At 41.8% G+C, this 15,891-nt stretch overlaps 1 protein-coding gene across 4 annotated transcripts in view; it reads right to left on the reverse strand.

Moving 5' to 3' along the window:
- Positions 1-15,891, reverse strand: part of CUL1 (cullin 1) — a 159,772-nt gene that overhangs the window by 50,377 nt on the left and 93,504 nt on the right. For all 4 annotated transcript variants that reach the window (XM_073630447.1, XM_073630445.1, XM_073630448.1 and 1 more), the window contains exons 6-7: positions 12,725-12,815; positions 3,703-3,866 (exon numbers count right to left, since the gene is read on the reverse strand). In XM_073630447.1, the coding sequence (XP_073486548.1) occupies positions 3,703-3,866; positions 12,725-12,815 (255 nt within the window). The remainder of the gene's footprint in view (positions 1-3,702; positions 3,867-12,724; positions 12,816-15,891) is intronic.

The following is a 15,891-nucleotide window of genomic DNA, read 5'->3' on the forward strand; positions in this document are numbered from 1 at the left end:
TAATGCAGCTTAGGAGATCAAAAAAGGTCAGAAGGTGAACTGCAGATCAAACGCACGGGTCAGTGCAATGCAAATGATCTCAGAAGTGTCTCAAATCAATGTTAAATGCAAGCAGAGCACAACTAAAAGATGCTTTTTTTCTTCGATACAAGCCCAAAGCCTACTGATATAGGTCCCAAGAGAGTTCCTGTAAGCCTGTGGAGTAGGGATGCACAGATATACAGGCCACAAATAGGGTTATCGGCATTTTGCAGATAGAAAAAAGGTGCCCATAAAGGCCACCAAAAAACGCACAATTTTGTCACAATTTTCATAGGTCATGTGACTCAAAAACTGCATCAAAAAGGCAACACTTGTGCATATTTGATGCAATTTTGCCACGTTTCCAATGCATTTCAATGGGGAAGTGTGTTACATCACAACGGACCAGAGAATTTAAAGGGATGCATTTTTCTTTAGCTTTTTTTTTAATGCAAAGATGCTTCAAAAATGATTGAATTAAAAGGTCATATATATAAAAAATCTACACTCACCGGCCACTTTATTATTAGGTACACCTTTCTAGTACCGGGTTGGACCCCCTTTTGCCTTCAGAACTGCCTTAATTCTTTGTGGCATAGATTCAACAAGGTGTTGGAAACATTCCTCTGAGATTTTGCTCCATACTGACATGATAGGATCACGCAGTTCCTGCAGATTTGTCAGCTGCACATCCATTATGTGAATCTCCCGTTCCACCACATCCCAAAGGTGCTCTATTGGATTGAGATCTGGTGACTGTGGTGGCCACTGGAATACAGTGAACTAATTGTCATGTTCAATAAACCAGTGGTGAGATAATTTGAGCTTTGTGATATGGTGCATTATCCTGCTGGAAGTAGCCATCAGAAGATGGGTACAGTGTAGTCATAAAGGGATGGACATGGTCAGCAACAAAACTCAGGTAGGCCATGGCATTTAAAACGATGCTCAATTGGTACTAAGGGGTCCAAAGTGTGCCAAGAAATTATCCCCCACACCATTACACCACCACCAGCCTGAACTGTTGTTACAAGACAGTTTCATGTTTACGCCAAATTCTGTCCCTACCATCTGAATGTTGCAGCTGAATTGGACTCATCAAACCAGGAAAATTTTTCCAAACCTCTATTGTCCAATTTTGGTGAGCCTGTGTGAACTGTAGCCTCAGTTTCCTGTTCTTAGGGGACAGGAGTGGCACTCGATGTGGTCTTCTGCTGCTGTAGCCCATCTGCTTCAAGGTTTGACGTGTTGTGTGTTCAGAGATGGTATTCTGCATACTTTGGTTGTAGCGAGTGGTTATTTGAGTTACTGCTGCTTTTCTATCATTTTGAACCATTCACCCATTCTCTTCTGACATCAACAAGGCATTTTCGTCCACATCGTCCACACAAGTGCCGCTCACGGGATATTTTCTCTTTTTCTGACCATTCTCTGTAAACCCTATAGATGGTTGTGCATGAAAATTCCAGTAGGAACAGTTTTTGAAATACTCAGAGCAGCCCATCTGACACCAACAACCATGCCACGTTCAAAGTCACTTAAATCCCCCTTCTTCCCCCATTCTGATGCTCGGTTTTAACTTCAGCAAGTCGTCTTCACCACATCTAGATGCCTAAATGCATTAAGTTGCTGCCATGTGATTGGCTGATTAGCAATTTGTGTTACCAAGCAATTGAACGGGTGTACCTAATAAAGTAGCAGATGAGTGTATGTGTATATTTTTTTTAAACTGTCCATTTTGGTTTTGGTTTTCGACCAAGCGCATCCTGAATTTTTGGTTTCAGTCTAGAAATGTCGTTTCTGTGCACCACTACTGTGGAGATCTAGCAATGTACTGTTACCATAGAATCTCTATGCATATGCATGAAGAGTACAGAGAACAAGGAAATACAGCTCACACAAAGACTTTGCTGACATGGTAGGAATATTTTAAAAAGACGAATGAAGGGCTCATACATATAGCAAGCAATGTGTGCTTTGTTTCCAAAATTGTTTCACTATTGTTACCACTGATTCACAAAGTGGGATGGGAAGAGCTTGTCCTGCTGCCAAATACAGCACTGTATACTGTATGTAGCTGAGGCTACACACACAGCGGCTGCATCTCTTAATGAAGTAAAGAGTTCATATAGACCAGCTTGGTTCACACACTTCACTAAAAGCTGGAGATCCGCTTTACCTTTCACTGCTACTGACTAAGGATGAGCCCCGGCGTGTTTTGCACAGCCCACGTGCAGAGCCCGCCAGGAAGTCGGTGCTTCGCTAATCACAAGCAGTGAGATATTTTCCCGATGCGCGGCTGCAGAGATCGGAAAATGTCTCACCGCCTGTGATTAGCGCAGCACCGACTTCCTGGCGGGCTCTGCACGTGGGCTGTGCGAACACGCCGGAGCTCATCCTTACTACTGACCACCAATCAGGGGGGTGGGGAGATTAAAATTTCACTGCCAGTGATCACCAATTTGGGGAATAGGGTTAACTGTACTGACACCAATGCTGGGAGTTATTGTTAGTGTTCACTGATATGAATGTTAAGAATTTTTTGCACTCATTGATACCAATGTTGGGAATTATTATCGCTTCCACTGACACCAATGATGGGGTTAATTATCGCACTCAGTGACACCAATGCTGAGGGTTATTATTACTGACACCAATGCTGAGGGTTATTGTACTCCAACTTCTTTATTGTGCATTGGAATACGCTGCAAAAAAATGCAGCGGGGTCAAAGCGCTGAGATTCGTTAAGGCAGCCCGTGCAAAATAAATGGCCTTTAACTTGACACAAAGCACCTACATTTCTGAAAATTAGCTGCTATTGTGTAGTCCTCTGGAAGTATCAGGGGCCGCACTCGAGGCCCTCTATAAAATAAAGCGGACCACCACTGCTCTAAACCGTTGTGTATAGAGCCAAGTACTTGTAGTATCACTCACCGAGGAGAGTTATGAGTAACATATTGCTGTCCAGCACTACGGCTTAATTTCCACGCAACTCCACTCCACTAACATCAAACAAATGTTTACTTTAGCCATGTGTGTGTAGATGACAACCTTTTCATTCTTAAACAAATTTTGAGCCTTAAAGGGAGCTGTAAAAGGCAGAAGGTTTTTCATCTTAATGCATTAAGATAAAAAGCCTTCTGTGGGTAGCAGCCTCCCCAACACTCCCTAATACTTACCTGAGCCCTATCTCCGTCCAGCAATGTGCACAAGTCCCTCGGCCGTCCTCCTGATTCACTGCGACACAGCAGTGGCGCAATTGGCTCAAGTGGCTGTCAAATTCAGTTAGCCAATCAGGAAAGAGAAGGAGCGGGGCCAAATGGTAGCTCTGTGTCTGAATAGACACACGGAGTTGCAGCTCGGCTCGGGTGTCCCCATAGCAAGCCGCTTGCTGTGGGGGCACTCGACAGAAGGGTGGAGCTAGGTGCAGTGAAGAAGGACCCGAGAAGAGGAGGATCCAAGCTGCCCTGTGCAAAACCACTGCACAGGGCAGGCAAGTATAACATTTTTTTTTTTTTTAAACAAATGAGACTTTACAATCACTTTAACCAACGATTGTACTGAAATAGCAAATCCACAGTTTTTCTTTCACAGCAGTATGCAATAGTTAGATGATTTTGCTTGAGATTTAAACTCAAATGAGAAAACAGACAAGGCCACATTGCCATGAACTGAAGTCACCTTCTTCATGTATTCTGTGACGGGGTTCTGCTGTAAAAACTCTGTGCTCTCTCTTGTGTAGAACCGCTCTGTGTCAGCCAAAAACTGAGATTCAAAAGATTCTTTGTACACGGTCAACGTGGGGCCTTTGGCAAATGCATCATCTTCGTTCAAGCCCAGCTCGACTGCAAATAGAAAAGAATACTGTCAGGCTATGGTTTCAAGAGAGCATTGTGTTAGGAATTCTCAGGCCCAATATTCCCATTCTCCAATGACTGGAAATAGGACACACATGTCAAATCCCATTTTCTCCTATGCTTGTTCAATCTAAATGGGGTGTGTTTACTTTCAATTACCACAGAGCCTTTTATTTCAAAGTGCCCTGATTACATAAGACTGAGAATCACTGGTGACACAAGTTCTTATATTTTATCAGCAACAGGGCCAAGATACGTACTCAGGTTAATACAAACTATTTAATGACAGTGAAGAGAAATTGATTGTAAACAGTCACGTGCTTGTCTAAACCAATAAAGTATTTCTTTAATACTGAAATCTCTCGAAACTATACCCTCCTTCATGACCAGGCGATTTTTTTGACATACAGCACTGCATTACTTTAACTGACAATTGCGCAGTTGCGCGAGACTGTACCCAAATAAAATGTATGACCTTTTTTCCCCCGCAAATAGAGTTTTCGTTTGGTGGTATTTGATCAGCTCTACGTTTTGTTTTTGTTTTTTAATTGCACTATAAAAAAAAAAAAAAAAAAAAAAAAAAAAAGAAGGACAGACAACACTGAAAAATAAAAACAACTTTACTTTCTGCTATAAAATCTATCCAATAAAAAAAAAAAAAAAAGAAATCAAAATTTTAAAAAGTTAGACCAAAATGTATACTGCTACATATTTTTGAAACAAAAAATTCCCAATACAGGGGGTCCCCGGGTTACAAACAAGTTAGGGACTGTAGGTTTGTTCTTAAGTTGAATCTGTTTGTAAGTCGGAACAGGTACATTTTTTAAGTGTAGCTCCAGCCAAAAAAACTATTTTTAAGCTTTTTGGATAACATAGGGAAGGGTTAACACCCCTATAACATTTGTTTTGCTGTCTGTGCCCCTGTTAAGAAGATTTCACTTCACTTTCTGTCCCAATGACAATTGGATTTTGAAAATTTTGGGTTGTTGTGGAAACAAGCCTTGGTGATAAAGCATCAGTGGAGGTACCTTTTCCCCATAATAGCTCTTACAGGAGTGAATTTCCCTTCCTAGGGGTAGATTTCCTCTCACTTCCTGTTGTCTCCCTCCGTTTGTAAGTAGGAGTCGTTTGTAAGTCGGATGTTTGTAACTAGGGGACCGCCTGTAAGCGTATATTGATTTGTTTGTGCAAAAGTTATAGCGTCTACAAACTTTGACACTTTTGGTAAACTAGTGACACTAATACGGTGATCAGTGCTAAAAAATATGCACTGTCACTGTACTAATGACACTAGCTGGGAAGGGGTTAACATTAGGGGTGATCAAAGGGTTAACTGTGTCTAACCAGTGTTTATGTAAACTGTATAGGGTACTTTTACTAGGGGAAGAGATGGAATATATGCAGGGACACAATCTCCATCCATCTTCTGTCGGAACAGCGATCTGCCTTGTTTACATAGGCAAATTGCAATTCTGTGTCTCTGCCTGAGGATCGGCGGGTCCCTGCAGATATTGAGTAACCAACACCCGATCAGCTTCCACTGTGTGCAAGGTGTTTCTACCCGGAAGTTCGGGATCACGCCTATATACGCGTGATCAGGTGCACAGCTGCCGCCCTGTAACAGTAAAACTGCTATAGGCCGGTCAGCAAGTAGTTAAAGTAACCTTTTAACTACAGGGTCAAAAGACCAAATAGCAGAAAGAAGAGACAATATACTTACCTTTTTGGCACCATTCACGGGGGGGGGGGGGGCTTACTGATCGATACATACATGCAGAGGACTGCAATTACCCAACCGGGAGGCACAGGTGGTCACTGCAGCTGTGAGCAGTCAGTGTGTTCAAATCTATGACAAGCGGACGGATCTATCACAGATCTCCATGTGCACCCCTGGGTGTCCGTCTGCACAAGACCAATGCCCGTCTCCCAATGCATCCGTTTTTTTTTTGTTTGTTTTGAATCAAATAGGCTGACTCCACACAGCTGCATGGACCGCCTGTGCCTCCTGGCCCTTTGCAATTGTGTACTGATCAATATGCCTGTGCAAATAAGGCCTTCGGCAGGACAGGTCTTGAAATGCCAAAGTGCTGCTCCTCAGCTGCTGCAAGTATTCAAACCGCATGTGTGTGTGTGTGATGTGTATGTGAGTGAGTGAGTGTGTGTGATGTGTATGTGAGTGAGTGAGTGTGTGTGTGTGTATGTGAGTGAGTGTGTGTGATGTGTATGTGAGTGAGTGAGTGTGTGTGTGTGTATGTGAGTGAGTGAGTGAGTGTGTGTGTATGTGAGTGAGTGAGTGTGTGTGTATGTGAGTGAGTGAGTGAGTGTGTGTATGTGAGTGAGTGAGTGAGTGTGTGTATGTGAGTGAGTGTGTGTGTGTATGTGAGTGAGTGTGTGTATGTGAGTGAGTGTGTGTATGTGAGTGAGTGAGTGTGTGTATGTGAGTGAGTGAGTGTGTGTATGTGAGTGAGTGTGTGTGTGTGTGTATGTGAGTGAGTGTGTGTGTGTATGTGTGTGTATGTGAGTGAGTGTATGTGAGGGAGTGTGTGTATGTGAGGGAGTGTGTGTATGTGAGGGAGTGTGTGTATGTGAGGGAGTGTGTGTATGTGAGGGAGTGTGTGTATGTGAGGGAGTGTGTGTATGTGAGGGAGTGTGTGTATGTGAGGGAGTGTGTGTATGTGAGGGAGTGTGTGTATGTGAGGGAGTGTGTGTATGTGAGTGAGTGAGTGTGTGTATGTGCGTGAGTGAGTGTGTGTATGTGAGTGAGTGAGTGTGTGTATGTGAGTGAGTGAGTGTGTGTATGTGAGTGAGTGAGTGTGTGTATGTGAGTGAGTGAGTGTGTGTATGTGAGTGAGTGAGTGTGTGTATGTGAGTGAGTGAGTGTGTGTATGTGAGTGAGTGAGTGTGTGTATGTGAGGGAGTGAGTGAGTGTGTGTATGTGAGGGAGTGAGTGAGTGTGTGTATGTGAGGGAGTGTGTGTATGTGAGGGAGTGTGTGTATGTGAGGGAGTGTGTGTATGTGAGGGAGTGTGTGTATGTGAGGGAGTGTGTGTGTGTATGTGAGTGAGTGTGTGTGTGTGTATGTGAGTGAGTGTGTGTATGTGAGTGAGTGAGTGTGTGTATGTGAGTGAGTGTGTGTATGTGAGTGAGTGAGTGTGTGTATGTGAGTGAGTGTGTGTATGTGAGTGAGTGAGTGTGTGTATGTGAGTGAGTGAGTGTGTGTATGTGAGTGAGTGAGTGTGTGTATGTGAGTGAGTGAGTGTGTGTATGTGAGTGAGTGAGTGTGTGTATGTGAGTGAGTGAGTGTGTGTATGTGAGTGAGTGAGTGTGTGTATGTGAGGGAGTGTGTGTATGTGAGGGAGTGTGTGTATGTGAGGGAGTGTGTGTATGTGAGGGAGTGTGTGTATGTGAGGGAGTGTGTGTATGTGAGTGAGTGTGTGTATGTGAGTGAGTGTGTGTATGTGAGTGAGTGAGTGTGTGTATGTGAGTGAGTGTGTGTATGTGAGTGAGTGAGTGTGTGTATGTGAGTGAGTGAGTGTGTGTATGTGAGTGAGTGAGTGTATGTGAGTGAGTGAGTGTATGTGAGTGAGTGTGTGTATGTGAGTGAGTGTGTGTATGTAAGTGAGTGAGTGTGTGTATGTGAGTGAGTGAGTGTGTGTATGTGAGTGAGTGAGTGTGTGTATGTGAGTGAGTGAGTGTGTGTATGTGAGTGAGTGAGTGTGTGTATGTGAGTGAGTGAGTGTGTGTATGTGAGTGAGTGTGTGTATGTGAGTGAGTGAGTGTATATGAGTGAGTGAGTGTATATGAGTGAGTGAGTGAGTGTGTGTATGTGAGTGAGTGAGTGTGTGTATGTGAGTGAGTGAGTGTGTGTATATGAGTGAGTGAGTGTGTGTATATGAGTGAGTGAGTGTGTGTATGTGAGTGAGTGAGTGTGTGTATATGAGTGAGTGAGTGTGTGTATATGAGTGAGTGAGTGTGTGTATGTGAGTGAGTGTGTGTATGTGAGTGAGTGAGTGTGTGTATGTGAGTGAGTGTGTGTATGTGAGTGAGTGAGTGTGTGTATGTGAGTGAGTGAGTGAGTGTATGTGAGTGAGTGAGTGTGTGTATGTGAGTGAGTGTGTGTATGTGAGTGAGTGTGTGTATGTGAGTGAGTGTGTGTATGTGAGTGAGTGTGTGTATGTGAGTGAGTGAGTGTGTGTATGTGAGTGAGTGTGTGTATGTGAGTGAGTGTGTGTATATGAGTGAGTGAGTGTGTGTATATGAGTGAGTGAGTGTGTGTATGTGAGTGAGTGAGTGTGTGTATGTGAGTGAGTGTGTGTATGTGAGTGAGTGTGTGTATGTGAGTGAGTGTGTGTATGTGAGTGAGTGTGTGTATGTGAGTGAGTGTGTATGTGAGTGAGTGTGTGTATGTGAGTGAGTGAGTGTGTGTATGTATGTGAGTGAGTGTGTGTATGTGAGTGAGTGTGTGTATATGAGTGAGTGAGTGTGTGTATGTGAGTGAGTGAGTGTGTGTATGTGAGTGAGTGTGTGTATGTGAGTGAGTGAGTGTGTGTATGTGAGTGAGTGTGTGTATATGAGTGAGTGAGTGTATATGAGTGAGTGAGTGTATATGAGTGAGTGAGTGTATATGAGTGAGTGAGTGTATATGAGTGAGTGAGTGTGTGTATGTGAGTGAGTGAGTGAGTGTGTGTATGTGAGTGAGTGTGTATGTGAGTGAGTGTGTGTATGTGAGTGAGTGTGTGTATGTGAGTGAGTGAGTGTGTGTATGTGAGTGAGTGAGTGAGTGAGTGTGTATGTGAGTGAGTGAGTGTGTGTATGTGAGTGAGTGAGTGAGTGTATGTGAGTGAGTGAGTGAGTGTATGTGAGTGAGTGAGTGTGTGTATGTGAGTGAGTGAGTGTGTGTATGTGAGTGAGTGTGTGTGAGAGTGAGTGAGTGTGTGTGAGAGTGAGTGAGTGTGTGTGCGCGAGTGAGAGTGTGTGCGCGAGTGAGAGTGTGTGCGCGAGTGAGAGTGTGTGCGCGAGTGAGAGTGTGTGCGCGAGTGAGAGTGTGTGCGCGAGTGAGAGTGTGTGCGCGAGTGAGAGTGTGTGCGCGAGTGAGAGTGTGTGCGCGAGTGAGAGTGTGTGCGCGTGAGTGCGCAAGTGTGTGTGTGCGCAAGTGTGTGTGTGCGCAAGTGTGTGTGTGCGCAAGTGTGTGTGTGCGCAAGTGTGTGTGTGCGCAAGTGTGTGTGTGCGCAAGTGTGTGTGTGCGCAAGTGTGTGTGTGCGCCCAAGTGTGCGAATTCCTGCTACCCTCCGCTGCATGCAGTGGTTCCTCCCACCTGCTTGTACGTCACCGCAGGACACACAAGAAGAAACCACTGTATGCAAAGTAAAAAACGGGTACTCGACTTATATGGCTGGTCAAATAACTGTGGTGGTCTGGGGACCAGCATTAAAGCGGAGTTCCAACGACATATTGAGATTTTCTTTTTAAATTCTTATCTTAGCATCATAATATACACTAATGATTTTAATAAATTGGGCCGCTACATTTAATATTCAAGATCAAAAATGACCTTATATTTCTTCTATCTTGGCAGTTCCCATCTTGCTTGTAGGCATGTGAAGCCCACAAGCATAATCTTCCAGGATACGGTGAAGCTGAATGACCAGCATGCACCACCCATTCTCATGCACGTGCTGTATGCAAAACTTGTAGCGATGACGAGTGGCGGCGATCCACACTGACTCCTGGGAATGACACAAAGCTCCCAGGAGACAGTGCGCCGCCAGATACGACGGAAATATCCGTGGGTGGCTGAAGGTGGAAGCGACATGGAAAAGCTTACATTCTAGGTAAGCTGGCAGACAAAAAAAAAAAAAAATACCGTTGCTAAAAATATGGGCTGTAATATTTTGATTGAGAAAACTCCGCTTCGAGGCAGCATTTCAAGAAAGGCCAAGAAGTCAGAAAGGTAAATAGATTTTCCTATTCTTTCTGAAGGCATTGCCATTTTGACCCTGTTGTGACATCGTCATTGTGACCCTGTTAAATTTAAAAAAATGCAGATAAAAGCATAGAAAATGTATACGGTATATAGATTTTTTTTTTTTCAGTTCTTTCCCTATGGGACCAAGTACATGTAGCATTTTGCCCGATGGTGCCAGATGCTTTCCAACCATAAAAGACTGAACTGTAAGAAAATTAGGACAGATCTTCTTTAAACGCTTACTTGCAGTGTTCTCCTTTTACATTAAAAAAAAAAAAAAACTTATATTAATTTGTAATGTGCATTTGAACTTGCTAAAAAAAATTACTTTGCAAATTCACTAGCACAATCCCTCCCTCCTTGCATGTCATAGCCCTCCCACCTTCTAGCAGAGTACAATTACTTGCTCTGTTAAGCCAAAATGTTTGTTGCGTCTCCTCCCCTTCATACAGAACCTTTTATATAGTTGCCATGAAATAAGCAGAATACTAGAGAGTGTCATTTGAGGGACAGCCCCGAGTCTGTTGGGGCGCTGACATCACATCTGATGGTGGCAACAAGCAGCAGCCTCAAAGATTCTGGATATCTACAATAGGGTGGCGTTTACAGGTAAAGAACATGCATAACATGTTAAATGCATACACGCTGTAATTGCAGCGAAAGGTGGTTCTACAAAGTATTGACTCAGGGGGGCGGAGTACAAACGTACGCCACACTTTTCACATTTTTGTAAAAAAAAAAAAAAAAAATTGTAAACCATTCATAATTTTCCTTCCACTTCACAATTATGTGCCACTTTGTGTTGTTCTATCAATAAAATCCCAATAATATACATTTACGTTTTTGGTTGTAACATGACAAAATGTGGAAAATTTCAAGGGGTATGAAAACTTTTTCAAGGATAGAGATAGATATTATATATATATATATATATATATATATATATATATATATATATATATATATACATATATACACATATATATATATACATACATATATATATATATATATATATATATATATATATATATATATATATATACACATATATACACACACACACACACACACACATACACACATACACACACACACATATACACAGCGGGTAAAATAAGTATTGAACACGTCACCATTTTTCTAGGTAAATATATTTCTAAAGGTGCTGTTGACATGAAATTTTCACCACATGTCGGTAACAACCCATGCAATCCATAAATACAACAAAACCAAAACAAATAAGTTCAGAAATTAAGTTATGTGTAATGAAATGGAATGACACAGGGAAAAAGTATTGGACACATGAATAAAGGGAGGTGCAAAAAGGCATGGAAAGCCAAGACACCAGCTGAAATCCATCTGTAATTAGAAAGCAATCCTGCCCCTTGACAGTGCAAGTTAATATCGGCTGGCTCAGTCTTAACTGATGGCCTATAAAAAGGTGTCTTATTACAAAGGTGTCACACAAGAAACATCTCATGATGAGTAAAAGCAAAGAGCTCTCTCAAGACCTTTGCAATCTTATTGTTGCAAAACATACTGATGGCATTAGTTACAGAAGAATTTCTAAACTTCTGAATGTTCCAGTCAACACTGTTGGGGCCATAATCTGGAGGTGGAAAGATCATTTCACTATAAACAGGCCACGACCAGGTGCTCCTCGCAAGATTTTTGACCGATTAGTGAAAAAAATTATCAGAAGAGTTGTCCAAGAGCCACGGACAACTTGCGGGGAGCTTCAGATAGATTAGCAGGTACAATTGTTTCAAAGAAAACAAGTAATGCACTCAACCGCCATGTTCAAAGCATGTTGAAGCTCGTTTAAAGTTTGCTGCACAACATTTAGACAAGCCTGTGAAATACTGGGAGAATATAGTCTGGTCAGATGAGATCAAAATTGAACTCTTTGGATGTCATAATACACACCAAGTTTGGAGATCAAATGGCACTGCACATCACTCCAAAAACACCCCCATACCAACATAGGTCTATACATTTTTTTTTCCTCTGGGAAGATTTTTTGAAGAAAATGAATGGTCTGAATAGGACGTCTTTTTAATACACAAAACTTGTCTACACGTGCCTAGCATAAGCACAGCTTATTAATTTTTCACTTCCATTACAAGTTATTTTGTCCGAATAGGGAGATGTCCCTTTACTTACAGTACATCCTCGCAAAGTGAGGAGAAGTACCCTCCAATTTGCCACTGGAACAGGTATCCGATTGAAAGATTTCTCCTTGCCTCCTGTTCCAGTTACAATTGTGAAAGAAGAAACCTGACAAGGATTTTACTAGTACCCTAATCTACAGACAAAAAAAGGATTGGCCATTGATTCACTTCAATGGGAAAACAGAACATGACTAGCTATAAAATAAAATATAATATACCGGTAATATATATTATACATATATACACACACACACACACAGTAGGACACCACTGCCGTATCTTCCTTTTTCCTAAAGAGATTCACATCTAATGTGGTACTCCTGCTTCCACCAGATATATAACAAAAAATTGGAGATGTAATCTCAGTTTCAAAAGTGTTTTACTTCAATCTTCATGAAAAATACTTGATCTTCATACATCAACTTGATGAAGGACGTAACTGTGCAGTCGTTACTTGTATATGCATGAAGACGGAAGTAAAACGCTTTCGAAACTGAGATTGCATCTCTAAATGTTTTTTTATATAGGTTATACTTATTAACGTTAACATTAAAATATTTTGTGGCATGTACAAAAACTTACAGTAAATCAAAACAGCCCCAAAAGAGACCACGGTTTCTAATGTTGTATGTAAACCCAAACCATCTAGTGAGCTATGTACTGTATGTCCTTTTGGTATTAAGTGTAAACATGTCTATGGGATCTTACCATAAGACTGTACAACTCCACTGATGAGCCTTGTGTTTATGGTTTCTCCATTTCGCTCTTTTTCAATCAATTTAAGAACTGCATTTGTTACCTAAGAAAATAGAGGGCACATATGAATTTTCACTTTATATACAGTTTTTTTTTTTGTAAAGTTTGCCTACCCATGGAGAATTGGTAACATATACATGTACCATTTTAAAGAAAATATGAGTAAGCAGGCAAAACACATTTATTTCTCATGGGATTCATATTCAACTTTAGGTCCTAGCAGAATGGCACATTTATAAAACAAAACATGACAACAAGTAAACAAATTAAATGACCCCCTTCTGGCAGTTGTGACTACAATCTTTCTTGGTCTACCTGACCTTGGGTTCAAGCGATCCCTGAAATTTCCACTTCGCAAAAAGTGAATGAACAGTACTGACTGGAATATTCAAGGCTTTGGATATCTTTTTATATCCTGTTCCATCTTTATAAAAGTTCCATTACCTTGTTACGCAGGTCTTTTGACAGTTTTTATCTGCTTCCTAAGGCTCAGTATCTAGACTGCTCAGTGCTTTCACATGATCGCAAAACTCATTGACTATTTATACAAAGCCACAGACATGGGAAATTACCCTTGAATTACCATTTCAATCTGTGTGTTTGGCCATGGTACAAACATTTCAGGGTATGTAAAATTTTGATCAGGGCAATTTGGGTAATTTCTGTTATTAGGATTTAAAAAGGAGCCAAAAAACTATGTGATAATAAAGGCTTCATATGATCACGATCATTAAATAAAAGACAGTCTTTTGGCATGATCAGTCATATTTTCAGTATCAATGCCAAAATGTCACAATTTCTGACAGGGTATGCAAACTTTTGAGCACAACTGTATTTCTGACCACAGAACTGATTAATAAGAAATATGGCATCACAAGACCAATCTATCACAGTGGCTGCCAGTCAGTGGCACTCTAAACTCCATGCTGCCTGAAGCAATCTTCCTCTTAGCCAGTTTTTAGCACTGAACTACCTGCCTAAGGGACACTTACAGTATTATGCACATCTCATAATCTTGAAGCCAAAAGGCCAGATAAATCTTTAGCACTTTATTTCTTTAAAACTTAAAGTGGAATTCCAGCTTAACACTAACCATGCTTAAACATAACCCCCCCCCCCCCCCTCTTCTCCTACCTAGCCTGTGTATACTTGCCTATTAGTCTGCTGTAACTTGGTCCCGTAATCATGTGTCAGTGAGCAGTGGCTGCAGGGAAGAGAAGGGAGCATTTGACAATGGCAGGGAGCTGTGACATCACCTATAAGCTCCCATATCTCAGCTGTTGTCATTGCACCCTTCTCTCCCCTGCAGCTGCAACTCACTGACAGAGGGGAGCTGGAGATGTGAGATCATGTGACTGGTCCAGAGTGGACCAAAAATAGGTCATTGAAAACATCTTTTTTACATGGGTTAAGCTGGATAGGTAGCAGGAAGAGGAGGGATCATTTTTAGGCATAGTTAGTTAGTGTTAAACTGGAATTCTATTGTGACATTTTAGTATTTTCCCCCTTGCTACTTTTCATATTTAATATTACCCACGGTTACTTCTTATTCTAAAATGTGGCACATAAAATAAAATAAAATAAATAAAATGCGGCGTTACCTGCACAGTGCTAAATATAACGTTGCGTAAACACAGCAAAAAAAATAAAAAGCATTAAAAAAAAAAAAAAAAAAAAAAAAAAAAAAAAGGTGCAAATCAACTTAAAGTGGTTGTTAACCCACTTTCGGTCATTTACATACTTAGTTCTGTATCCCAATACAGTGTCCCCTGTCTCTGTGTTTCATTTAAAAAATACCTCCTTCACCGTATTTCACGGCGGCTCCCATGTAACCAGCTGTTTCTCCTCTCTGCCCGTCTTGCAGAACCAACGGGTGGGGCCGAGGTTTCCCCGCTGACGTCAGCGGGACACGAGGAGGAGAGGAGACACAGCTGGTCACGTGATCACCAGGAGCCTCCGTGACATACAGCGAAGGAGGTATTTTTTTAATGAAACACAGAGACAGGGGGTCACTCTATTAGGATACAAAACTCAATATGTAAACATATATTTTATTCTTACAGCAGGAGGGGGATGGGGCGGCACTGTCACTAGGTGACACGCTGAGAAGGGAGGAGGGGGGGGGGAGCACAGAGGAGACTCACACAGAAGAGCAGGCTGCGGCCAACAGAGGGATGCAAACAGACAACGATGTCAAGGGGTCAGCAGCCATGATTATCGTGGTCAGTTTACATAGCGGAGAGGAGAACCTGGCAGGATCAACCAGGTTTTTTAGCTGTTGCAGAGGTCCCCATTATACAGCACAAGCACTGTGCTGTATAAAATGCTTTAAAGGAACAGAATCTGTGTTTTTTTGGGGGGTTTACAAACGCTTTAACAGTGAATCAATGAATGTAAATGACTCATAAAAATGTACATGAATAAGTAAAATCACCCGATAAACTTGATGCATATAAATAATGTCCATGGGCTGTCTAACATAATTAACGTCCATTTAGTGAAATAACATAAAAAAACAATCCCAGGTGATAAAGTGCATGTGCATTGAATCAAAATAGATAATGAGATGTGAAGTTCAAGTGCTAAATCGCCATAAATTCTTAATAGTTGTGATCACTATTGCTTCCACCAGCCAGAAATCCACAAGAAGTGTGCCCCAGCAGCGGGTCTAGCAGTGCTTTGGTATAAGAGTCCTTTGTGACAGATCACGTTCCACTCTCCTCTCCTAAATAAGAGACCACAGCGGATCTACCAACACTTTATTATATGGATCCTGTCTAGAAAATCACATTCCACTCCTTATAGCATAAAACCAGGGATATTGTATGTGGCACAGCTATTAAGGATAATCTCCCACTATGCTGTGTCAATTCTCCCCCATTCAATAGAAACATCTGCATGGATTGTTGACCTTGAACCATTAAAACTCTTGCCAAGTTTGGCTTCTTCAGAGGATTCTTGCCAACAGACATTTTACCATGCAAATGTCAGGAAAATCTTCTCCACCTCTTCCATGGAGAACTTTCCAGATGCAGCTTGTGAATGGCCGGGCTGCCCTCGGATTCTCGGCTGGCTCCTGCACAGGCCGCTTGCCTTCCTGAAGTCCCCCCCCATGCTGT

This window comes from Aquarana catesbeiana, linkage group LG05 (genome assembly GCF_042186555.1).
Source record: "Aquarana catesbeiana isolate 2022-GZ linkage group LG05, ASM4218655v1, whole genome shotgun sequence".
NCBI lineage: Eukaryota > Metazoa > Chordata > Amphibia > Anura > Ranidae > Aquarana > Aquarana catesbeiana.